At 41.9% G+C, this 26,325-nt stretch overlaps 1 protein-coding gene across 2 annotated transcripts in view; it reads left to right on the top strand.

Moving 5' to 3' along the window:
• The window catches only part of GGCX (gamma-glutamyl carboxylase), a 194,701-nt gene that overhangs the window by 66,347 nt on the left and 102,029 nt on the right, over positions 1-26,325 (top strand). For both annotated transcript variants that reach the window (XM_053717809.1, XM_053717808.1), the window contains exon 10: positions 24,046-24,197. In XM_053717809.1, the coding sequence (XP_053573784.1) occupies positions 24,046-24,197 (152 nt within the window). The remainder of the gene's footprint in view (positions 1-24,045; positions 24,198-26,325) is intronic.

Consider the following 26,325-nt stretch of genomic DNA (forward strand, 5'->3'; position numbering starts at 1 on the left):
ATCTTGGATCTAAAGATCTTAAACAAATTCCTCAGAGTTCCATCATTCAAAATGGAAACTATTCGGACCATCCTACCCATGATCCAAGAGGGTCAGTACATAACCACAGTGGACTTAAAGGATGCCTACCTTCACATACCGATTCACAAAGATCATCATCGATTCCTGAGGTTTGCCTTTCTAGACAGGCATTACCAATTTGTAGCTCTTCCCTTCGGGTTGGCCACTGCCCCGAGAATTTTTACAAAGGTTCTGGGCTCACTTCTGGCTGTTCTAAGACCGCAAGGCAATAGCGGTGGCTCCGTATGTAGACGACATCCTGATACAGGCGTCAAGCTTTCAAATTGCCAAGTCTCATACAGAGATAATTCTGGCATTTCTGAGGTTGCATGGGTGGAAAGTGAACGTGGAAAAGAGTTCTCTATCACCACTCACAAGAGTCTCCTTCCTAGGGACTCTTATAGATTCTGTAGAGATGAAAATTTACCTGACGGAGTCCAGGTTATCAAAACTTCTAAATGCTTGCCGTGTCCTTCATTCCATTCCACGCCCGTCAGTGGCTCAGTGCATGGAAGTAATCGGCTTAATGGTAGCGGCAATGGACATAGTGCCATTTGCGCGCCTGCATCTCAGACCGCTGCAATTATGCATGCTAAGTCAGTGGAATGGGGATTACTCAGATTTGTCCCCTCTACTAAATCTGGATCAAGAGACCAGAGATTCTCTTCTCTGGTGGCTTTCTCGGGTCCATCTGTCCAAGGGTATGACCTTTCGCAGGCCAGATTGGACGATTGTAACAACAGATGCCAGCCTTCTAGGTTGGGGCGCAGTCTGGAACTCCCTGAAGGCTCAGGGATCATGGACTCAGGAGGAGAAACTCCTCCCAATAAATATTCTTGAGTTAAGAGCAATATTCAATGCTCTTCTAGCTTGGCCTCAGTTAGCAACACTGAGGTTCATCAGATTTCAGTCGGACAACATCACGACTGTGGCTTACATCAACCATCAAGGGGGAACCAGGAGTTCCCTAGCGATGTTAGAAGTCTCAAAGATAATTCGCTGGGCAGAGTCTCACTCTTGCCACCTGTCAGCGATCCACATCCCAGGCGTAGAGACCTGGGAGGCGGATTTTCTAAGTTGTCAGACTTTTCATCCGGGGGAGTGGGAACTCCATCCGTAGGTGTTTGCTCAACTGGTCCATCGTTGGGGCAAACCAGAACTGGATCTCATGGCGTCTCGCCAGAACGCCAAGCTTCCTTGTTACGGATCCAGGTCCAGGGACCCGGGAGCAACGCTGATAGATGCTCTAGCAGCTCCTTGGTTCTTCAACCTGGCCTATGTGTTTCCACCGTTTCCTCTGCTCCCTCGACTGATTGCCAAAATCAAACAGGAGAGAGCATCGGTGATTCTGATAGCGCCTGCGTGGCCACGCAAGACCTGGTATGCAGACCTAGTGGACATGTCATCTCTTCCACCATGGACTCTGCCTCTGAGGCAGGACCTTCTAATACAAGGTCCTTTCAATCATCCAAATCTACTTTCTCTGAGACTGACTGCATGGAGATTGAACGTTTGATTCTATCAAGGCGTGGCTTCTCCGAGTCAGTCATTGATACCTTAATACAGGCTCGGAAGCCTGTCACCAGGAAAATCTACCTTAAGATATGGCGTAAATATCTTTATTGGTGTGAATCCAAGAGTTACTCATGGAGTAAGGTTAGGATTCCTAGGATATTGTCCTTTCTCCAAGAGGGTTTGGACAAAGGCTTATCAGCTAGTTCTTTAAAAGGACAGATCTCTGCTCTGTCCTTTTGCACAAGCGTCTGGCAGAAGTTCCAGACGTCCAGGCATTTTGTCAGGCTTTGGTTAGGATTAAGCCTGTGTTTAAAACTGTTGCTCCCCCGTGGAGCTTCAACTTGGTTCTTAAAGTTCTTCAGGGAGTTCCGTTTGAACCCCTTCATTTCATTGATATTAAACTTTTATCTTGGAAAGTTCTGTTTTTGATGGCTATTTCCTCGGGTCGAAGAGTCTGAGTTATCTGCCTTACATTGTGATTCTCCTTATCTGATTTTTCATTCAGACAAGGTAGTTCTGCGTACCAAACCTGGGTTTTTACCTAAGGTGGTTTCTAACAGGAATATCAATCAAGAGATTGTTGTTCCATCATTGTGTCCTAATCCTTCTTCAAAGAAGGAACGCCTTTTGCATAATCTGGACGTAGTCTGTGCCTTGAAGTTTTACTTACAGGCTACTAAAGATTTTCATCAAACATCTGCCCTGTTTGTCGTTTACTCTGGACAGAGGAGAGGTCAAAAAGCTTCGGCAACCTCTCTCTCCTTTTGGCTTCAGAGCATAATACGCTTAGCCTATGAGACTGCTGGACAGCAGCCCCCTGAAAGGATTACAGCTCATTCTACTAGAGCTGTGGCTTCCACCTGGGCCTTTAAAAATGAGGCCTCTGTTGAACAGATTTGCAAGGCTGCGACTTGGTCTTCGCTTCACACCTTTTCAAAATTTTACAAATTTGACACTTTTGCTTCTTCGGAGGCTGTTTTTGGGAGAAAGGTTCTACAGGCAGTGGTTCTTTCCGTTTTAGTTCCTGCCTTGTCCCTCCCATCATCCGTGTACTTTAGCTTTGGTATTGGTATCCCACAAGTAATGGATGATCCGTGGACTGGATACACTTAACAAGAGAAAACATAATTTATGCTTACCTGATAAATTTATTTCTCTTGTAGTTTATCCAGTCCACGGCCCGCCCTGTCCTTTTAAGGCAGGTCTAAATTTTAATTAAACTACAGTCACCACTGCACCCTATGGTTTCTCCTTTCTCGTCTTGTTTCGGTCGAATGACTGGATATGGCAGTGAGGGGAGGAGCTATATAGCAGCTCTGCTGTGGGTGATCCTCTTGCAACTTCCTGTTGGGAAGGAGAATATCCCACAAGTAATGGATGATCCGTGGACTGGATACACTACAAGAGAAATAAATTTATCAGGTAAGCATAAATTATGTTTTTTCTAGACAGACTGATAATTCTAGAAAAGGCTGACAGTTTCCCCATGAGGGAAGGGTAAGCTGTATTCAGAGAGATTCGCCTTTCTGGACAGGCATTACCAGTTTGTGGCCCTTCCCTTCGGGTTGGCCACAGCTCCCAGAATTTTCACAAAGGTGCTAGGGGCATTGCAGTGGCTCCTTATCTAGACGACATCTTAATTCAAGCGTCGACTTTCCAGCTAGCCAAGCCCCACACGGACATCGTGTTGGTTTTTCTGAGATCTCATGGGTGGAAGGTGAACATAAAAAAAAAAGAGTTCTCTCTTCCCTCTCACAAGAGTTTCCTTCCTAGGGACTCTGATAGACTCAGTAGAAATGAAAATATTTCTGACAGAGGTCAGGAAATCAAAACTCATAACCACCTGCTGAGCTCTTCATTCCATTCCTCGGCCATCAGTGGCTCAGTGTATGGAGGTAATCGGACTTATGGTAGCGGCAATGGACATAGTTCCTTCTGCCCGCCTACACCTCAGACCACTGCAACTATTCATGCTCGAACAGTGGAATGGGGATTATGCAGATTTATCTCCTCAAATACATCTGGATCAGGAGACCAGAGATTCTCTTCTCTGGTGATTGTCTCAGGACCACCTGTTTCTGGGAATGTGTTTCCGCAGGCCAGAGTGGCTCATAGTAACGACAGATGCCAGCCTTCTGGGCTGGGGTGCAGTCTGGAACTCCCTGAAAGCTCAGGGCTTATGGTCTCAGGAGGAAGCTCTCCTTCCGATAAACTTTCTAGAACTGGGAGCGATATTCAATGCTCTTCAGGCGTGGCCTCAGCTGGCTGCGGCCAAGTTCATCAGATTTCAGTCGGACAACATCACGACTGTAGCTTATATCAATCATCAAGGAGAAACACTGAGTTCTCTAGCGATAATGGAGGTGACCAAAATAATCAGATGGGCGGAGACTCACTCTTGCCATCTTTCAGCAATCCATATCCCAGGGGTAGAGAACTGGGAGGCGGATTTCCTAAGTCGCCAGACTTTTCATCCGGGGGAGTGGGAGCTCCATCCGGAAGTATTTGCCCAGCTGACTCGGCTATGGGGCATACCAGAATTAGAACTGATGGCGTCTCGTCAGAACGCCAAGCTTCCTTGTTACGGGTCCAGGTCCCGGGATCCCCAGGCAGTACTGATAGATGCTCTAGCAGTGCCCTGGTCCTTCAACCTGGCCTGTGTATTTGGTTGCCAGAATCGAGCAGGAGAGAGCTTCAGTGATTTTTATAGCGCCTGCGTGGCCATGCAGGACTTGGTATGCAGATCTGGTGGATATGTCATCTGTTCCACCGTGGAATCTGCCAATGAGGCAGGACCTTCTAATCCATGGTCCATTCAAGCATCCAAATCTCTAATTTCTCTGCGTCTGACTGCTTGGAGATTGAACGCCTGATTTTATCAAAGCGTGGGTTTTCTGAGCCTGTCATTGATACCCTGATTCAGGCTAGAAAGCCTGTCACTAGGATAATCTATCATAAGATATGGCGAAAATATCTTTATTGGTGTGAATCCAAGAGTTACTCATGGAGTAAGATTAGGATGCCTAGGATATTGTCTTTTCTCCAAGAAGGGTTGGAGAAGGGATTATCAGCTAGTTCCTTGAAAGGACAGATATCTGCTTTGTCTATTCTTTCACACAAACGTCTGGCAGATGTCCCAGACTTTCAGGCGTTTATTCAGGCTTTAGTCAGGATCAAGCCTGTATTCAAACCTGTTGCTCCGCCTTGGAGCTTAAACTTAGTTCTTAAAGTTCTTCAAGGGGTTCCGTTTGAACCTATGCATTCCATAGATACTAAGCTTCTATCTTGGAAAGTTCTGTTTTTAGTAGCTATCTCTTCGGCTCAAAGAGTTTCTGAGTTATCTGCTTTACAGTGTGACACACCTTATCTTGTTTTCCATGCTGATAAGGTGGTTTTGCGTACCAAACCTGGATTCCTTCCTAAGGTTGTTCCTAATAGGAATATCAATCAGGAAATTGTTGTTCCTTCTCTGTGTCCTAATCCTTCTTCCAAGAAGGAACGTCTGTTGCACAATCTTGATGTGGTTCGTGCTTTAAAGTTCTACTTACAAGCAACTAAAGATTTTCGTCAAACATCTTCGTTGTTTGTTGTCTATTCTGGTAAGCGGAGAGGTCAAAAGGCTACGGCTACCTCTCTTTCTTTTTGGCTGAAAAGCATCATCCGTTTGGCTTATGAGACTGCTGGCCAGCAGCCTCCTGAAAGGAATACTGCTCATTCTACTAGAGCAGTGGCTTCCACATGGGCTTTTAAAAATGAGGCTTCTGTTGAACAGATTTGTAAGGCGGCGACTTGGTCTTCGCTTCATACTTTTTCCAAATTTGATACTTTTGCTTCTTCGGAGGCTATTTTTGGAAGAAAGGTTCTACAAGCAGTGGTGCCTTCCGTTTAGGTACCTGTCTTGTCCCTCCCTTCATCCGTGTCCTAAAGCTTTGGTATTGGTATCCCACAAGTATTGTATGAATCCGTGGACTTGATACATCTTGCAAGAGAAAACAAAATTTATGCTTACCTGATAAATTTCTTTCTCTTGCGATGTATCGAGTCCACGGCCCGCCCTGTCTATTTAAGACAGGTAGTATATTTTTATTTAAAAAACTTCAGTCACCACTGCACCCTATAGTTTCTCCTTTTTTCTTCCTAGCCTTCGGTCGAATGACTGGGGGGTGGAGCTAAGGGAGGAGCTATATAGACAGCTCTGCTGAGGGTGCCCTCTTTGCCACTTCCTGTTGGGAAGGAGAGTATTGGATGAATCCGTGGACTCGATACATCGCAAGAGAAAGAAATGTATCAGGTAAGCATAAATTTTGTTTATATATGAGAGAGAGACTACACAATGAGTTATTTTCTCTATATTTTGTGCGTAGTGGAGGATTTTAAACTCACCTTTTACCGCCCCCTAATTTTAAATGTTGTTATATATACATACAGTACTTATATTTTTATCTGTGTGGGTATATATATGTTTTAAAATTGCTGCCCATCGCTGAGCTTCTTACCCCTTTGTTGCGCTTAGGTTCTGTGCCGTGTATGATGGCATCAGAACGAGGCTCCCATTGGAGCCTATGGAAGCACGTTCTTATTGCACCTAACTCATAATACCAGGGCACATTTGCGTGCGCTGGTATTATAAAGTGGAGCACAAATATTGCTTTAGCAAAAGTGATATTTTGCGCCCCACTTTAATAATCTGACCCAAAATGTTTAAAGGGATACTAAAGGGTTTCAGGTAGAGTATGCAATTTTAAGCAACATTCTAATTTATTCCTATTATCAATTTTAAATCTTGCAATCTTTATTTAAATAGCAGGAATTTAAAGATTTGGAGCTGGCCCATATTTGGTTCTGAACCTAGGTTACGCTTGCTTATTGGTGGCTTATTGCTAACATAATAGCAGTTTTAATTTTATTTAAAACTATTTATTTGTATATTTTGCAGTGCTCTACTATATATTATATTTTATAATTATATATATATATGTATATGTACTGTGCTTACTTTAAATTAATTAATTAATTTGATGTCCCTTGCATGTGGATGTATTCCCTGTTTGCTTGCTCCATGTACCTCTGTGTGGGTTCTATTACCAATGTTACACTAGACATGAGTAATGGATGCCCTTTGTACCTTGTGAATGAATATCGGTCATCACGTGATCTCCAGCATAGTCAAGAGTATATTACACATCCTATTTCTTTTTATCTTACATAAAGATATATTAATTACAAAGACCATTTCATTAAATTGATATAAAACCCACGTTTCTCCTGTTAAGTGTAGTCAGTCCACGGGTCATCCATTACTTATGGGATTATATCTCCTCCCTAACAGGAAGTGCAAGAGGATCACCCAAGCAGAGCTGCTATATAGCTCCTCCCCTCTACGTCATACCCAGTCATTCTCTTGCACCTAACTAATAGATAGGACGTGTGAGAGGACTGTGGTTGTTAAACTTCGTTTTTATTTCTTCAATCAAAAGTTTATTTTAAACGGCACCGGAGTGTATTGTTTCTTCTCAGGCAGCATTAGAAGAAGAATCTACCTGAGTTTGTGTATGATCTTAGCGGTCGTAACTAAGATCCACTTGCTGTTCTCGGCCATTCTGAGGAGTGAGGTAACTTCAGAACAGGGGATAGCAGGCAGGGCTCACCTGCAAGGAGGTATGTTGCAGTATATTATTTTCTAAGGAATGGAATTGACTGAGAAAATACTGCTAATACCGATGTAATGTAAGTGCAGCCTTAAATGCAGTATGTATGTATGTATACACTAAGGTATTTCTGGGGAATGGAATTTCACTAAGAAAATACTGTGTTTATTTAAGTAATATTTGAGCCTCCACTGCAGTGAAAGCGACTAGCAGTAGGCTTATTAATAACATTTCATAATTTTATTTTTAAAACGTTTACTGGCATGTTAATCGTTTTTTTCTGAGGTACTTGGTGATAAAACTTTATGGGCATGATTTTACCACATGGCTGTCGTTTGTTTCTGAATAAAATCAGTTTACTGAGCTTCCCCACTGTTGTAATATGAGTGGGAGGGGCCTATTTTAGCGCTTTATTGCGCAGTAAAAATTTAGTCACAGTCTTCCCATTTCTTCCTCCATGATCCAGGACGTCTCTACAGAACCCAGGGGTCTCCAAAACTAGTTTTGAGGGAGGTAATCACTCACAGCAGACCTGTGAGAGTGTGTTTTGACTGTGATAAAAACGTTAATATTAAATTGTTATCCGTTTTTGGGTACTAAGGGGTTAATCATCCATTTGCTGGTGGGTGCAATCCTTTGCTAACTTAATGCATTTACTGTGAAAATTTGGTTGCTATAACTAATTTGGTTCATTGATATTTCAACTGTGACAGTTTTTTGTGCTTCTTAAAGGCACAGTAGCGTTTTTCATATTGCTTGTAAATTTATTTGAAAAGTATTTTCCAAGCTTGCTAGTCTCATTGCTAGTCTGTTTAAACATGTCTGACACAGATGAATCTCTTTGTTCAATATGTTTAAAGGCCAATGTGGAGCCCAATAGAAATTTGTGTACTAATTGCAGTGATGCTACTTTAAATAAAAGCCAATCTGTACATGTAAAGAAAATTTCACCAGACAACGAGGGGGAAGTTATGCCGACTAACTCTCCTCACGTGTCAGTACCTTCGCCTCCCGCTCAGGAGGTGCGTGATATTGTGGCGCCAAGTACATCAGGGCGGCCCATACAAATCACTTTGCAAGACATGGCTAATGTTATGACTGAAGTACTATCTAAATTGCCAGAATTTAGGGGTAAACGCGATCACTCTGGGGTAAGAACAGAGTGTGCTGATAATAATAGAGCCATGTCTGATACTGCGTCACAATTTGCAGAACATGAGGACGGAGAGCTTCATTCTGTAGGTGACGGATCTGATCCAAGTAAACTGGACTCAGACATTTCAAATTTTAAATTTAAGCTTGAGAACCTCCATGTATTACTAGGGGAGGTATTAGCGGCTCTGAATGATTGTAACACGGTTGCAATTCCAGAGAAAATATGTAGGCTGGATAAATATTTTGCGGTACCGGCGTGTACTGACGTTTTTCCTATACCTAAAAGGCTTACAGAAATTGTTAACAAGGAGTGGGATAGACCCGGTGTGCCTTTTTCACCCCCTCCTATATTTAGAAAAAGGTTTCCAATAGACGCCACCACACGGGACTTATGGCAGACGATCCCTAAGGTGGAGGGAGCAGTTTCTACTCTGGCTAAGCGCACCACTATCCCGGTGGAGGATAGCTGTGCTTTTTCAGATCCAATGGATAAAAAGTTAGAGGGTTACCTTAAGAAAATGTTTGTTCAGCAAGGTTTTATATTACAACCCCTTGCATGCATTGCGCCTGTCACGGCTGCGGCGGCATTCTGGTTTGAGTCTCTGGAAGAGTCCCTTAGCACAGCTCCATTGGATGAGATTATAGACAAGCTTAAAGTTCTTAAGCTAGCTAATTCATTTATTTCTGATGCCGTAGTACACTTAACTAAACTTACGGCTAAGAACTCCGGATTCGCCATTCAATCGCGTAGAGCGCTGTGGCTTAAATCCTGGTCAGCCGATGTGACTTCTAAATCTAAATTGCTTAACATCCCTTTCAAAGGGCAGACATTATTCGGGCCCGGTTTGAAAGAAATTATCGCTGACATTACTGGAGGTAAGGGCCATGCCCTACCTCAAGACAGGGCCAAACCAAGGGCCAAACAGTCTAATTTTCGTGCCTTTCGTAACTTCAAGGCAGGAGCAGCATCAACTTCCTCCGCTCCAAGACAGGAAGGAACTGTTGCTCGCTACAGACAGGGCTGGAAACCTAACCAGTCCTGGAACAAGGGCAAGCAGGCCAGAAAACCTGCTGCTGCCCCTAAGACAGCATGAAGTGAGGGCCCCCGATCCGGAAACGGATCTAGTGGGGGCAGACTTTCTCTCTTCGCCCAGGCTTGGGCAAGAGATGTCCAGGATCCCTGGGCGTTAGAGATCATATCTCAGGGATATCTTCTGGACTTCAAAGCTTCTCCTCCAAAAGGGAGATTTCATCTTTCAAGGTTGTCAACAAACCAGATAAAGAAAGAGGCGTTTCTACGCTGTGTACAAGACCTTTTACTAATGGGAGTGATCCACCCAGTTCCGCGGTCGGAACACGGACAAGGGTTTTACTCAAATCTGTTTGTGGTTCCCAAAAAAGAGGGAACCTTCAGACCAATCTTGGACTTAAAGATCCTAAACAAATTCCTAAGAGTTCCATCGTTCAAAATGGAAACTATTCGGACCACATTCTGATACAAGCGTCAAGTTTCCAAACTGCCAAGTCTCATACAGAGTTAGTTCTGGCATTTCTAAGGTCGCATGGGTGGAAGGTGAACGTAGAAAAGAGTTCTCTATTGCCACTCACAAGAGTTCCCTTCTTGGGGACTCTTATAGATTCTGTAGAAATGAAAATTTACCTGACAGAGGACAGGTTATCAAAACTTCTAAATGCTTGCCGTGTCCTTCATTCCATTCGACACCCGTCAGTGGCTCAATGCATGGAGGTAATCGGCTTAATGGTAGCGGCAATGGACATAGTACCCTTTGCACGCCTGCATCTCAGACCGCTGCAATTGTGCATGCTAAGTCAGTGGAATGGGGATTACTCAGATTTGTCCCCTATGCTAAATCTGGATCAAGAGACCAGAGATTCTCTTCTATGGTGGCTTTCTTGGCCACATCTGTCCAGGGGGATGCCCTTCAGCAGGCCAGATTGGACGATTGTAACAACAGACGCCAGCCTGCTAGGTTGGGGCGCTGTCTGGAATTCCCTGAAGGCTCAGGGATCATGGACTCAGGAGGAGAGACTCCTTCCAATAAACATTCTGGAATTAAGAGCAGTTTTAAATGCTCTTCTGGCTTGGCCTCAGTTAGCAACTCTGAGGTTCATCAGGTTTCAGTCGGACAACATCACGACTGTGGCTTACATCAACCATCAGGGAGGGACAAGGAGTTCCCTAGCGATGATGGAAGTCTCAAAGATAATTCGCTGGGCAGAGTCTCACTCTTGCCACCTGTCAGCGATCCACATCCCAGGCGTGGAGAACTGGGAGGCGGATTTCCTAAGTCGCCAGACTTTTCATCCGGGGGAGTGGGAACTTCATCCGGAGGTGTTTGCCCAACTGCTTCATCATTGGGGCACACCAGATCTGGATCTCATGGCGTCTCGCCAGAACGCCAAGCTTCCTTGTTACGGATCCAGGTCCAGGGACCCGGGAGCGGTACTGATAGATGCTCTGACAGCACCTTGGGTTTTCAACATGGCTTATGTGTTTCCACCCTTCCCGATGCTTCCTCGATTGATTGCCAGGATCAGACAGGAGAGAGCATCGATGATTCTAATAGCGCCTGCGTGGCCACGCAGGACCTGGTATGCAGATCTAGTGGACATGTCGTCCTGTCCACCATGGTCTCTGCCTCTGAGACAGGACCTTCTGATTCAGGGTCCTTTCAAACATCCAAATCTAATTTCTCTGAGGCTGACTGCATGGAGATTGAACGCTTGATTCTATCAAAGCGGGGATTCTCGGAGTCAGTGATTGATACCTTGATACAGGCTAGGAAACCTGTTACCAGGAAAATTTACCATAAAATATGGCGTAAATACTTATATTGGTGCGAATCCAAGAGTTACTCATGGAGTAAGGTTAGGATTCCTAGGATATTGTCTTTTCTACAAGAAGGTTTAGAAAAGGGTTTATCTGCTAGTTCGTTAAAGGGACAGATCTCAGCTCTGTCTATCCTTTTACACAAACGTCTGTCAGAAGTTCCAGACGTTCAGGCTTTTTGTCAGGCTTTGGCTAGGATTAAGCCTGTGTTTAAGACTGTTGCTCCGCCGTGGAGCTTAAACTTAGTTCTTAACGTTCTGCAAGGTGTTCCGTTTGAACCCCTTCATTCCATTGATATCAAGCTGTTATCTTGGAAAGTTCTGTTTTTAATGGCTATTTCCTCGGCTCGAAGAGTCTCTGAGTTATCGGCCTTACATTGTGATTCTCCTTATCTGATTTTTCATTCAGACAAGGTAGTTCTGCGTACTAAACCTGGGTTTTTACCTAAGGTAGTCACTAACAAGAATATCAATCAAGAGATTGTTGTTCCATCATTGTGCCCTAACCCTTCTTCAAAGAAGGAACGACTTCTGCACAATCTGGACGTCGTCCGTGCCCTGAAATTTTATTTGCAGGCAACTAAGGATTTTCGTCAAACTTCTTCCCTGTTTGTCGTTTATTCTGGTCAGAGGAGAGGTCAAAAAGCTTCGGCTACCTCTCTCTCTTTTTGGCTTCGTAGCATAATACGTTTAGCATATGAGACTGCTGGACAGCAGCCTCCTGAAAGGATTACAGCTCATTCTACTAGAGCTGTGGCTTCCACTTGGGCCTTTAAGAATGAGGCCTCTGTTGAACAGATTTGCAAGGCTGCAACTTGGTCTTCACTTCACACTTTTTCAAAATTTTACAAATTTGACACTTTTGCTTCTTCGGAGGCTGTTTTTGGGAGAAAGGTTCTACAGGCAGTGGTTCCTTCCGTGTAAAGATCCTGCCTTTCCCTCCCGTCATCCGTGTACTTTTAGCTTTGGTATTGGTATCCCATAAGTAATGGATGACCCGTGGACTGACTACACTTAACAGGAGAAAACATAATTTATGCTTACCTGATAAATTCCTTTCTCCTGTAGTGTAGTCAGTCCACGGCCCGCCCTGTTGTTTACGGCAGGTCTAAATTTTTAAATTAAACTCCAGTCACCACTGCACCCTATAGTTTCTCCTTTCTCGTTTGGTTTCGGTCGAATGACTGGGTATGACGTAGAGGGGAGGAGCTATATAGCAGCTCTGCTTGGGTGATCCTCTTGCACTTCCTGTTAGGGAGGAGATATAATCCCATAAGTAATGGATGACCCGTGGACTGACTACACTACAGGAGAAAGGAATTTATCAGGTAAGCATAAATTATGTTTTTCTTCAGCTAGAGTCTAAATAAAAATTTTAATTTTTTACTTCTTTTATCAAATTGAATTTGTTCTCTAAGGTATCCATTATTGGCAGAATCATCCTACCTGGTCTGTGATCACCACAGATTGCAAGTCTTTTAGGTTGGGGAGATGTGGGGCTCTGACAGCACAGGGGGGTTGGGATCCTTGGGAGGTGAAGTTGCCAATCAATATTCTGGAACTCCGTGCAATCTTCAGGGCCCTTCAAACTTGGCCCCTATTGAATAGGGAATCTTATCTCAGTTTCCAGACAGACAATGCTACAGCAGTAGCTTATGTCAACCAACAGGGATCACTCACAGGATGGAGGTGTCTCAAATTCCCTCTTGGGCAGTAGCCTATTCTTGCCGTATCTCTGCGATTCACATCCCAGGAATGAACAATTGGGAAGCAGACATTCTTAGTCATCAGTCTCTACATCCAGGGGAGTTGTCTCTTCATCAGGATGTGTTCTATTTGATTGGGGATCTTTGGCTTTGGGGATCTTTATATATATATATATATATATATATATATATATATATATATATATATATATATATATATATATATATATATATATATATATATATATATATATATATATATATATATATATATATATATATATATATATATATATACACAAGAACGTTGCATAATCAACAAATACATAATAAAAAGACAAGATAGTAGCATTTACTTTGAATTCCAAATGATTAGTATTATTATTATTATTATCGGTTATTTGTAGAGCGCCAACAGATTCCGCATTGCTATAAACAAAGGCGGAGTACAACAAAACAATTATAGGGATCAAATGGGTAGAGGGCCCTGACAAGAGTTGCACTGTTGTAGTCAGCTCTTAAGAAGGTGATCTACAAACAGCTGGACTCATAGGCTTACATGCTAAGGAGGTTCAGGGGATAGCAATGGAGGAGAGGAACTGGTGTAAAGAAAGGTTAGCGTAGGTTGTATGCATCCCTGAACAGTAGAGTCTTTAGGGAGCACTTGAAGCTTTTAAAACTAGAAGAGAGTCTTGTGGAGCGAGGCAGAGAGTTCCACAAGATGAGAGCCAGTCTGGAGAAGTCCTGTAAACTGGAGTGTGATGAGGTGACAAGAGAGGAGGAGAGTAGGAGGTCGTGAGCAGAGCGAAGGGGATGGGAGGGAGAGTATCTGGAGACAAGGTCTGAGATATAGGGGGGAGCAGTGCAGTTGAGGGCTTTGTATGTCAGAATGAGAATTTTGTGTTTGATCCTAGAGGCAAGAGGAAGCCAGTGAAGAGATTGGCAGAGAGGTACAGCAGATTAAGAGCGACGTGTAAGGAAGATGAGTCTGGCAGAGGCATTCATTATGGATTGTAAAGGAGCTAGGCGGCAGGTGGGGAGACCAGAGAGGACAGAGTTGCAGTAATCGAGGCGGGAAAGAATGAGAGAGTGGATTAAAATCTTAGTTGTGTCTTGTGTAAGGAAGTGTCTAATTTTAGAGATGTTTTTTTTTTTTTTTTTTTTTCAACGAGCTTTATTGGTAAAAATAATAAGTTTACAATTGCCATGGAAATAATCCGGCGTGGTATAACACAGACAATAAGACAATGAAAATAATATATACGAAGGGCAAGACCAGTAATGGCAAATATATGTAAGTCCAAGGATCCAAGCATTTGTTGAGTCCCGCATAAAGTTCTGGCCAAGGACGTAGTAGCTCGAGGATTTTTTCTTTTTTTATAAGATAACACATGTGGATGAAACTTCCACGTAAACATTTAAACAAAACAAAGCAATGCGACAGAGATCCATTTAAAAGATAGAAGAGTCTAACTGATGTTGGTATACGTAAGGAATAAGTTGCAGTCTTCAAGGAGTTAGTTAAGTGACAGGAAGTCAGGGCTAAAGAACCAGTTCGGAGGGTGTATGGTTCAGGGGCGATTTTCTGGATGATACAGGTGCGTCCTAGTTATGAGATGTGTTACGGGGGTTGATGTGACTGTACAAGGCGTCAGTATGTCTAAGAGGTATTAGGTAATTATGGTGGAGGATTAGAAAGTGTGTGAGTGTATGTTTCCCAATAAAAGGACATAGCACAGTAGAAATCCATCCTTTTTGTTTTCTGGTAGTGAAACCTTTCTAAGGAAAGGAGAAGAGTGACGTTTTGTACCCAGTCTTTTTGAGTAGGAATGTATCTCTGTTTCCACAATCTAGGGATCAGTTGCTTAGCCCCACTAAGCATAATGTAAAGTAATACCTGTCTATATTTGCATTTGATCTTGGGGGGTTTGTTAAATAAAAGCGTCAAAGGGGTAAAGGGGATAGATGTATTGAGAACTTTTTGGATTTCTCTGTGGATGTCCTTCCAGAAGGGTTGAAGTGTGGGACAGTCCCACCAGATGTGGAGGAGCGTACCAATTTGTTTGCAATCTCTCCAACATAGTGGATCTGTGTGAGGGTAAATCTTGGCAAGTCTGCTGGGGTAAAGATACCATCTCTCTAAGAGTTTTATGTTCGTTTCAGTGATTCCCATTGAGGAGGGGGCCTTCCCCATTTGATGAAATATAATGTCCCACGTCTCCGGAGGGATCTCATGGCCCAGCTCGGCTTCCCATGCTCTGGTATAAGATGGAAGGTTTTTGGAATGTAGAGTGATCAGGATTCTATATATCTTAGAGAGAGCGCCTTGCGCTAATAGTGTGGAGTGGCATAATGTTTCAAATGGGTTTAGATTTCTTACCAGGTTATGTTTGTCTTTGTGGTGGGAGAGGAAGTGTGTTAATTGTAGGTATTCGAACCATCTATCAAAAAAGCTAATGTTCCTATCCGCAAGAGCGGTTTTCTGGATGATGGTACCTCTTTCTAAAACAAGGTGGCAGGGTAGACCCGCTGATAGAGTATACCGGTCCTGGGACTGTTTATGGAGTAGTGGGGGGAAGTCTTTGTTGTGTAGTAGGGGGGTGAGTGGTGAGGGTATGGTCGATACGCCTTTTTGTGAACCTATGAGGTGATCCCATGTGGAGAGTGTATCAGTCACTAACGAGGGTGTAAGAGATGATAGAGTCCTATGTTGCCTGTATGTCCAGCATACTGACCCAAGACTTTGTGAGGTGGATAGGTCATGCTCGAGCTTGACCCACTCTTTATCAGTACTGTTTTTGCACCAGTCAACTATTCTGGTCAGTTGTGCTGCCTGTGAGTAAAATAAAAGATTGGGGACTCCCAGTCCCCCCTCATCCCTCCTCCTATAGAGGGTAGTTTTAGAGATTCGAGGGCGTTTATGTGCCCAGATGAAACCATTAACAAAAGATTGTACACTACGGATATAATGTAGGGGGGGTTGTATAGGAAGGGTTTGAAACATGTATAAGAAGCGAGGCAGGATACTCATTTTAAATGCTTGGACTCTACCAAGCCAGGAGAGGAATTTTTTAGAGATGTTTTTAAGGTGGAAGCGGCAGGCTTTAGCCAATGACTGAATGTGAGGAGTGAAAGAAAGATCTGAGTCAAATGTGACCCCGAGACATCGGGCATGCTGGGTAGGGGTAATGATGGAGTTGTCGACAGTTATAGAGAGATTGTGGGTGGAGAGTTTAGAAGAAGGGGGGGAAATAAGGAGCACAGTTTTGGAGAGATTTAGCTTGAGGTAGTGAGAGGACATCCAGTTAGAGATGTGAGAGAGACAGTGACACGGGTTAGCAAAGAAGGAGATAGGTCTGGTGCAGAGAAGTAGATTTGGGTGTCGTCGGCATACAAATGATATTGTAAACCATGGGACTTTATTAGGGAACCTAGTGATGACGTGTAGATTGAGAAGAGAAGGGGACAGAGGACAGAGCCTTGCGGTACTCCGACAGAAAGTGGTGACGGGGCAGAGGAGGCCCCAGAGAAGGCTACAATAAAGGTACGGTTTGACAGGTAGGAAGAGAGCCACGAGAGGGCTATGTCACAGATGCCGAAGAATTGGAGGGTTTGGAGCAAAAGAGGGTGGTCAACAGTGTCAAAGGCTGTGGACAGATCAAGGAGGATAAGCAGAGAGAAGTGGCCTTTGGATTTTGCTGTAAGTAGGTTGTTGGTAACCTTAACAATTGCTGTCTCTGTGGAGTGATGGGGACGAAATCCAGATTGCAATGGGTCAAGGAGGGAGTTTATTGTAAGGAAATGGGATAGGCGTGTATAAGCTAGCTTTTTGAGAAGCTTTGATGCAAGAGGGAGGAGGGAAATAGGGTGGTAGTTGGATGGGGAGGTAGGATCAAGGGAAGGTTTTTTTGAGGATAGGTGTGACCAGTGCATGTTTCAGTGATGAGGGAAATATACCGGTGCTGAGGGAGAGGTTGAAAGTGTGTGTGTGAGTATAGGGGTCGGCAGAGAGGGAGGGGGAGTAGCTGTGAGGGGATAGGGTCAAGGGGACAGGTAGTGAGGTGAGAGCGCAGTATAAGTGCCGAAACTTCTTCCTCAGCAACAGGGGAGAATGAGCTAAGTTTAAGGTTATGTGGGTTGTGGTTGATTGAGAGCATTTGAGGGGGTGAAAGATCGGAATTATGTTGAGAGTTGAAACCGCTCGTTTTCAGTTTCCTTTAACAACATATCTTGTGATCATATGCCTTTCTCAGTTGGAGTACCGCAAGGCTCTGTCTTGGGCCTCTTGCTTTTCTCTCTTTATACATCCTGCCTTGGAAAACTTATAGCCTCCTTTGGATTCCAGTACCACCTATATGCTGATGATACCCAAATCTATCTTTCCTCTCCTGATATCTCTCCCTCTTTACTCAACCAGATTTTTGACTGCCTCTCTGCAATTTTCTCTTGGATGTCTTCACACTACCTCCAACTCAATCTGTCCAAAACTGAGCTGCTTCTTATCCCCCCCTCTTCGAGACATCCGACACCTGACATTTCTCTTGATGGTTGGAGACTCTATTCTCAACACCTCACCCCAGGTCTGCTGCCTTGGGGTCACACTAGACTCAGAACTCACATTCAACCCACATATACAAACGCTTACCAAATCCTGCCATTCACACCCACGCAACATTTCCAGAATTCGTCCCTTCCTTACTCAAAAAACTACAAAAATACTTATTCATTCCCTCATCCTGTCACGCATTGATTATTGTAATCTACTCCTAAATGGCCTTCCAAAACACTGCCTCTCCTCCCTCCAATCTATTATGAATGCTTCTGCTAGACTCATCCACCTAAGTCGACGATCTACATCAGCTGCTCCGCTCTGCCAGTCTCTACACTGGCTCCCCATACACTCCAGAATACAATTTAAAGTATTAGCCCTAACCTACAAAGCACTCAACAGTCTACTCCCAACTATATTTCCTCTCTCATCGTGAAATATTCCCCATCCCGTCCTCTTCGATCAACCTCTGACCTATGTCTCTACACTCCTGTTATCTCTACATCCCACTCCCGCCTCCAAGACTTCACACGTGTTGTTCCTGTCCTCTGGAACTCTCTACCCCGCTCCATTAGACTGTCTCCAACCTTGTATAGCTTCAGACGATCCTTGAAAACCCACCTATTCAGAGAGGCTTATCATCTCTCCTCCATCCCGCATCCGAACCAAACTAATACATGTACATGAACTGCCTGACTCACTGCTGCAAATACAACCGATGTAACAAGCTACCCCAACCTTATGTCTCTGCACCCTAAACCTATAGACTGTGAGCTCTCCAGAGCAGGGCCCTCTTCCTCCTGTGCTAGATTTGTTTAGTTTTTGTTATGTTTTGTGTTTTATCACATATCTTTGTCATTGTATACCCCTATCGTTGTACCCAACGCTACGGAATTTGGCGGCGCTATACAAATAAATGATAATAATAATAATTTCATTTCTGATGGAGTCGATTTTGTTATTGAAGTGGTTGGCAAAGTCTTGAGCTGACAGAGAAGTTGTATTAGGATGTGGGGGAGGGCGGAGAAGAGTATTGAAAGTGGAGAACAAACATTTTGGGTTTGAAGAAAGATTTGAGATAAGAGTAGAGAAGTAGTGTTGCTTATGGAAATTAAGGGCAGAGTAGTAGGAGTTCAAGATAAATTTGTAATGTTGAAAATCAGCTCAGCAGTACAGGAACATCTGCGTAGGTATCGTGGCTGAGGATGAGTGTTTGATTTCCGAGCTATGGTAAGAGGGCGAGATTGTCAAGGACGGATGTAAGGGTGGAATTATAGTGGCAGATAGATTGGTCAGGGCAGGAAAAGAAGGATGAGAGGAGAGGTTTGAGGGAATTAGAAAGCTGTTGTTGATCTAACGACATAATGCTTCTGTGAAGTTTGGTGTGAGGAGCAGAAGGAGGGAGAGTTGTAGGGAGGGATGATATGTTGCAAGTAAGGAGATGGTGGTCAGAAAGAGGAAAGGGGGAGTTTGTGAAGTTTGAGAGAGTGCATCGATAGCTAAAGATCAGGTCAAGGGAGTGACCATCTTTGTGAGTGGGCGAATCAGTCCATTGTGACAAACCGAAAGAGGAAGTGAGTTACAGAAGTTGTTTTGCAGAGGAGGCAGTGGGATTGTCAAGAGGGATGTTGAAGTCACCAAGAATGAGGGCAGGGGTGTCTGAAGAATGGAAATAAGGTAGCCAGGCAGCCAAGTGATCTAGAAATTGAGTTGAGGAGCCAGGAGGACGGTATATGACTGCAACACGTATAGAAAGAGGAGAGAATAAGCGAATTGTGTATTTGTTGAAAGGTGCAACGAGAGGAAAGTAAGATACCTACACCACCTCCTTGTCTATTACCAGACCGAGGAGTGTGGCTGAAGTGGAGACCCCCATGTGACACAGCAGCAGTGGATGCTGTGTCTAGGGGAGAGAGCCAGGTTTCTGTTAGGGCCAGAAGGTTGAGGGAGTGGGAGATAAAGAGGTCATGTATAGAAGTGGGTTTGTTGCAAACAGAGCCAGAGTTCCAGGGTGCACAAGTGAAAAGGGTAGTGGCTTTTGATGCAAGAGGAATGTGCGTAAGGTTGTCAGTTTTGTTTTTTGAGTCTGTGGGAAGGTATACATGGATGTGCACGGCTAGGCAGTTGTTGGGGACCAGGATTAGGGGAGATGTTACCAGCAGTTAGTAAAAGCAAGAGGGAGAGTGACAAGAGATGAGATGAGATACAGATTTGCAGTAATGAGACTGCTTTTGAGACAAGGTGCAGGGGGGAGAGAGAGTGTTTAGGAATATGTAAAGTTTGTGAGTACAAAAGTAAAGTGAGTTTAAGAGAGATGGGCTAATGAACAGTGCAGGTGGAGAGGGAGAAGGAGTAATTGAATAATGTAGTTTGTTATAGAGACAAAAGGCAGCAAAAAGTAATAAGAAGATTTTAGTCATTTTTAAAAGAGAGGGAACCAGTTAAACACATAAGGCACAGTATTACAGTAGCAATTGCATAAGAAAACAGTAAGGTGTATCAAACATATTATAAAAGTACCTGCCTTTTTCTTGCCCCTTGCCCAATCCTTGTTCAATTCTTGTATAATTCTATTGCTAATGCCTCACGTATAAAATGTTCACTTAATTCTTGTATAATTCTATTGCTAGTGCCTCACTTATAAAATGTTCACTTAATTCTTGTATAATTCTATTGTTAATGCCTCACTTATAAAATGTTCACTTAAAGGGACAGTCTACACCAGAATTTTTATTGTTTTAAAAGATAGATAATCCCTTTATTACCCATTCCTCAGTTTTGCATAACCAACACAGTTATATTAATACACTTTTAACCTCTGTGATTATCTTGTATCTAAGCCTCTGCAAACTGCCCCTTTATTTCAGTTCTTTTGACAGACTTGCAGTTTAGCCAATCAGTGCCTGCTCCCAGATAACTTCATGTGCACAAGCACAGTGTTATCTATATGAAATACGTGAACTAACACCCTCTAGTGGTGAAAAACTGTTAAAATGCATTCTGAAAAGAGGTGGCCTTCAAGGTCTAAGAAATTAGCATATGAACCTCCTAGGTTATTCTTTCAACTAAGAATACCAAGAGAACAAAGCAAAATTGGTGATAAAAGTAAACTGAAAAATTGTTTAAAATGACATGCTCTATCTGAATCATGAAAGTTTATTTTGGCCTAGACTGTCCCTTTAATTCTTGTATAGTTCTATTGCTAATGCCTCACTTATAAAATGTTCACATAATTCTTGTATAATTCTATTGCTAATGCCTCACTTATAAAATGTTCACTTAATTCTTGTATAATTCTATTGCTAATGCCTCACTTATAAAATGTTCACTTAATTCTTGTATTATTCTATTGCTAATGCCTCACTTATAAAATGTTCACATAATTCTTGTATTATTCTATTGCTAATGCCTCACTTATAAAAAGTTCACTTTGAAAATGTGAACATATGTTGTTATAGCAATGCACATCCCAGTGCAATGCACATCCCAAACTAGTGTGAAATATATGCAGGGAGGGCAGTCAGCTGAGTCCACTAAATTTAGTTGATTGCTAATCAAAGACAATTGGAAGGGCCAATTGGAAAGTTAGATTCTGGTCTGGTCAGGGTGAGATGTTAAAGGGACACTGAACCCATTTTTTTTCTTTCGTGATTCAGATAGAGCATGAAATTTTAAGCAACTTTCTCATTTACTCCTATTTTCAAATTTTCTTCATTCTCTTGGTATCTTTATTTGAAATGCAAGCATTTAAGTTTAGATGCCGGCCCATTTTTGGTGAACAACCTGGGTTGTCCTTGCTGATTGGTGGATAAATTCATCCACCAATAAAAAATTGCTGTCTACAGTTCTGAACCCCCAAAAAGTTTAGATGCCTTCTTTTTCAAATAAAGATAGCAAAAGAATGAAGAAAAATTGATAATGGGAGTAAATTAGAAAGTTGCTTAAAATTGCATGCGCTATCTGAATCACAAAATAAAAAAATGGGGTTCAGTGTCCCTTTAAGTAAAAAGATGATAAAATTTGGGGGAGGTTAAAACTATGGAATAAGACAGCTATACATTTTAGAATAATAGCAAGTATTGATAAGGATTGAACATCACATGGCAATTAACTGAACCTTAGAAATAAGACATTGGATAACAGTACAACAGATGTAGGACTAAATTAACAAACTAAAATAATTTGCTCTATGTAAATATTCACGTACCAGAAGAGTTACAGGAAAGTAAAAAACACCAGAGTGCAGTGAATATTTGCAGATTGACAGGGTCTCTATTCCACGTACCAGAAGAGAGTTACAGGAGAGTAAAAAACACCAGAGTGCAAAGAATAGTTTGCAGATTGACAGGGTCTCTATTCCCGTACCAGAAGAGAGTTACAGGAGAGTAAAAAATACCAGAGAGCAGTGAATAGTTTGCAGATTGACAGGGTCTCTATTCACGTACCAGAAGAGGGTTACAGGAGAGTAAAAAATACCAGAGAGCAGTGAATAGTTTGCAGATTGACAGGGTCTCTATTCACGTACCAGAAGAGGGTTACAGGAGAGTAAAAAACACCAGAGAGCAGTGAATAGTTGCAGATTGACAGGGTCTCTATTCACGTACCAGAAGAGAGTTACAGGAGAGTAAAAAACACCAGAGTGTAAAGAATAGTTTGCAGATTGACAGGGTCTCTATTCACGTACCAGAAGAGAGTTACAGGAGAGTAAAAAACACCAGAGTGTAAAGAATAGTTTGCAGATTGACAGGGTCTCTATTCACGTACCTGAAGAGAGTTACAGGAGAGTAAAAAACACCAGAGTGTAAAGAATAGTTTGCAGATTGACAGGGTCTCTATTCACGTACCTGAAGAGAGTTACAGGAGAGTAAAAAACACCAGAGTGTAAAGAATAGTTTGCAGATTGACAGGGTCTCTATTCACGTACCTGAAAGCAGAGGAGAGAGATATTTTTATAGCAAATTTAAAAGTCAGTTTAAGTTTTCCTCCCCCTACATATGAAAACATTGATCTAAATGGACATGGAAGTCAAAATTATATTTTCATGATTCAAATGGAGAGTACGCTTTGGGGAAAAAAACTTTGTATCAAATTTATTGCTGCTAAAAATTTTCGCCTTAATTTTAAAGAGCATATTGAGGTAGGCTCAAGAGCATGCATGTTTCCTGATATGTGTAATATTGTACCTGAATCATTAAAGATTCATGTCCCTTTTAATTTTTTTGCAACTGACATATTTAAAGGGACACCAAAAACCCTTTGAGATTTGTTACTTTTTAGGCCATTAATAACTGTTGCTAATTGGTTGCAGAACGGTATACTAGATAAGGATAACAGACTTTTCAACCTAGCATAACTTAGTCACAACATGGCAGTTCCCGTTATTTTATAGAAACTAAAACTTTACACCTATTTCTTCATTATTTGAGCAATGCATAGACTTTTTAAAAATGTTTCTGTATAATATATTTTAGTGTACCTTAAAGGGACAGTCTACCATAGAATTGTTATTGTTTTAAAAGATAGATAATCCCTTTATTAACCATCCCCCAGTTTTGCATAACCAACACAGTTATATTAATATACTTTTTACCTCTGTAATTACCTTGTATCTAGAAGCCTTTTTCCAGCCCCCTGATTACATGACTGTGACTGTTTATTATCTATTGTCTTAAATTTAGCATTGTTTTTTGCTAAATCTTAAAGGGACAGTCTAGGCCAAAATTAAACTTTCATGATTCAGATAGAGCATGTCATTTTAAACAATTTTCCAATTTACTTTTATCACCAATTTTGCTTTGTTCTCTTGGTATTCTTAGTTGAAAGCTTAACCTAGGAGGTTAATATGCTAATTTCTTAGACCTTGAAGGCCACCTCTTTTCAGAATACATTTTAACAGTTTTTCACCACTAGAGGGTGTTAGTTCATGTATTTCATATAGATAACACTGTGCTTGTGCACGTGAAGTTATCTGGGAGCAGGCACTGATTAGCTAAACTGCAAGTCTGTCAAAAGAACTGAAATAAAGGGGCAGTTTGCAGAGGCTTAGATACAAGATAATCACAGAGGTTAAAAGTATATTAATATAACTGTGTTGGTTATGCAAAACTGGAGAATGGGTAATAAAGGGATTATCTATCTTTTAAAACAATAAAAATTCACAGTGTTATCTATATGGCCCACGTGTACTTTCTGTCTCTTTGTGTTGAAAAGAGATTTAAAAAGCATGTGATAAGAGGCAGCCCTCAAAGGCTTAGAAATTAGCATATGAGCCTACCTATGTTTAGTTTAAACTAAGAGTACCAAGAGAAAAAAGCAAATTTTATGATAAAAGTAAATTGGAAAGTTGATTAAAATTAAAAGTCCTATCTGAATAATGAAAATTTAATTTATACTAGACTGTCCCTTTAAATACAAACCACTAGGGGGAAATCAAACATTTATGTTTAACACCTATAATTTATTTCTGTGTGCTTTGTTTTACTGCAATTCATATTTTTTTTCCATCAAATTCTTTTTATATTTTTTACTTTTTTGAGTCTTTTCTAAAAATCTAATCTTTTAGGTTTTCACACAAACTCGGCGCTGGAAGGATCATGCGGACATGTTGAAGCAATATGCACTTTGTTTGGAAGGCTTACTTGGCGCATATAATATATCTAAACCAGAAATCTACTTTGATATATGGGTGTCTATCAATGACCGCTTCCAACAGAGGTAAGCAAACAGTGGGCATGACTAAAGACATTGTAATTCAGTGATCATATGAGTAGTATATGATAAAGTTATATGATAACCCCTTCCCGCCATTAGGACGTCCCATGCTGTGCTGGGCTTTAACGATTTTAGGACGGCATGAACCTCCCCCTCCATGACAAAAAGAGCGCTTGATTCAATGCTGGGACTTGCCTGGTAACTTTAGCAGTCACCCAGGATCCAATCAGTGCTCATATTACAGTGAAAGCGATTTACTGACACAATGTAACAGTCAATAATTGGAATCATTGGATGTCAGCACTACCTGTGCCTCTCTTTTTTCCTTATTGTGTTCTGAGGTGAGAGAGGCAGATAGATCAGTATTACATAGTGCCCCCCAGTTATTTACAGTTATAGTATATATATAAAGAAATATATATTTTTTTAACTCTAAAGTGCTGATTACAGTGTTATTGCTATGATCCCTCTGATCAGTACAATGACCCTTTCTCTTGTTAAGTGTATCCAGTCCACGGATCATCCATTACTTGTGGGATATTCTCCTTGCCAACAGGAAGTTGCAAGAGGATCACCCACAGCAGAGCTGCTATATAGCTCCTCCCCTCACTGCCATATCCAGTCATTCTCTTGCAACTCTCAACTAAGATGGAGGTCGTAAGAGGACTGTGGTGTTTTATACTTTAGTTTATTTCTTCAATCAAAAGTTTGTTATTTTTAAATGGTACCGGAGTGTACTGTTTATCTCAGGCAGTATTTAGAAGAAGAATCTGCCTGCGTTTTCTATGATCTTAGCAGAAGTAACTAAGATCCTTTGCTGTTCTCACATATTCTGAGGAGTGAGGTAACTTCAGAGGGGGAATAGCGTGCAGGTTTTCCTGTAATAAGGTATGTGCAGTTAAAATATTTATCTAGGGATGGAATTTGCTAGAAAATGCTGCTGATACCGAAGTAATGTAAGTAAAGCCTTAAATGCAGTGATAGCGACTGGTATCAGGCTTATTAATAGAGATACATACTCTTATAAAAGTGTATTTTAAAACGTTTGCTGGCATGTTTAATCGTTTTTTACATATGTTTGGTGATAAAACTTATTGGGGCCTAGTTTTCTTTCATGTAATTAGCAAGAGTCCATGAGCTAGTGACGTATGGGATATACATTCCTACCAGGAGGGGCAAAGTTTCCCAAACCTCAAAATGCCTACAAATACACCCCTCACCACACCCACAATTCAGTTTTACAAACTTTGCCTCCGATGGAGGTGGTGAAGTAAGTTTGTGCTAGATTCTACGTTGATATGCGCTCCGCAGCAAGTTGGAGCCCGGTTTTCCTCTCAGCGTGCAGTGAATGTCAGAGGGATGTGAGGAGTATTGCCTATTTGAATGCAGTGATCTCCTTCTAAGGGGTCTATTTCATAGGTTCTCTGTTATCGGTCGTAGAGATTCATCTCTTACCTCCCTTTTCAGATCGACGATATACTCTTATATATACCATTACCTCTGCTGATTCTCGTTTCAGTACTGGTTTGGCTATCTACTATATGTAGATGAGTGTCCTGGGGTAAGTAAATCTTATTTTTTGTGACACTCCTAGCTATGGTTGGGCACTTTGTTTATAAAGTTCTAAATATATGTATTCAAACATTTATTTGCCTTGACTCAGAATGTTCAACTTTCCTTATTTTTCGGACAGTCAGTTTCATATTTGGGATAATGCATTTTAATTTAACATTTTTTCTTACCTTAAATTTGACTGTTTCCCTGTTGGCTGTTAGGCTCGCGGGGGCTGAAAATGCTTCATTTTATTGCGTCATTCTTGGCGCGGACTTTTTTGGCGCAAAAATTCTATTTCCGTTTCCGGCGTCATACGTGTCGCCGGAAGTTGCGTCATTTTTTTGACGTTATTTTGCGCCAAAAATGTCGGCGTTCCGGACGTGGCGTCATTTTTGGCGCCAAAAAGCATTTAGGCGCCAAATAATGTGGGCGTCTTATTTGGCGCGAAAAAATATGGGCGTCACTCTTGTCTCCACATTATTTAAGTCTCATTTTTTATTGCTTCTGGTTGCTAGAAGCTTGTTCTTTGGCATTTTTTCCCATTCCTGAAACTGTCATTTAAGGAATTTGATCAATT

The sequence above is a fragment of the Bombina bombina genome, chromosome 6 (assembly GCF_027579735.1).
Source record: "Bombina bombina isolate aBomBom1 chromosome 6, aBomBom1.pri, whole genome shotgun sequence".
In the NCBI taxonomy this organism is placed as follows: domain Eukaryota; kingdom Metazoa; phylum Chordata; class Amphibia; order Anura; family Bombinatoridae; genus Bombina; species Bombina bombina.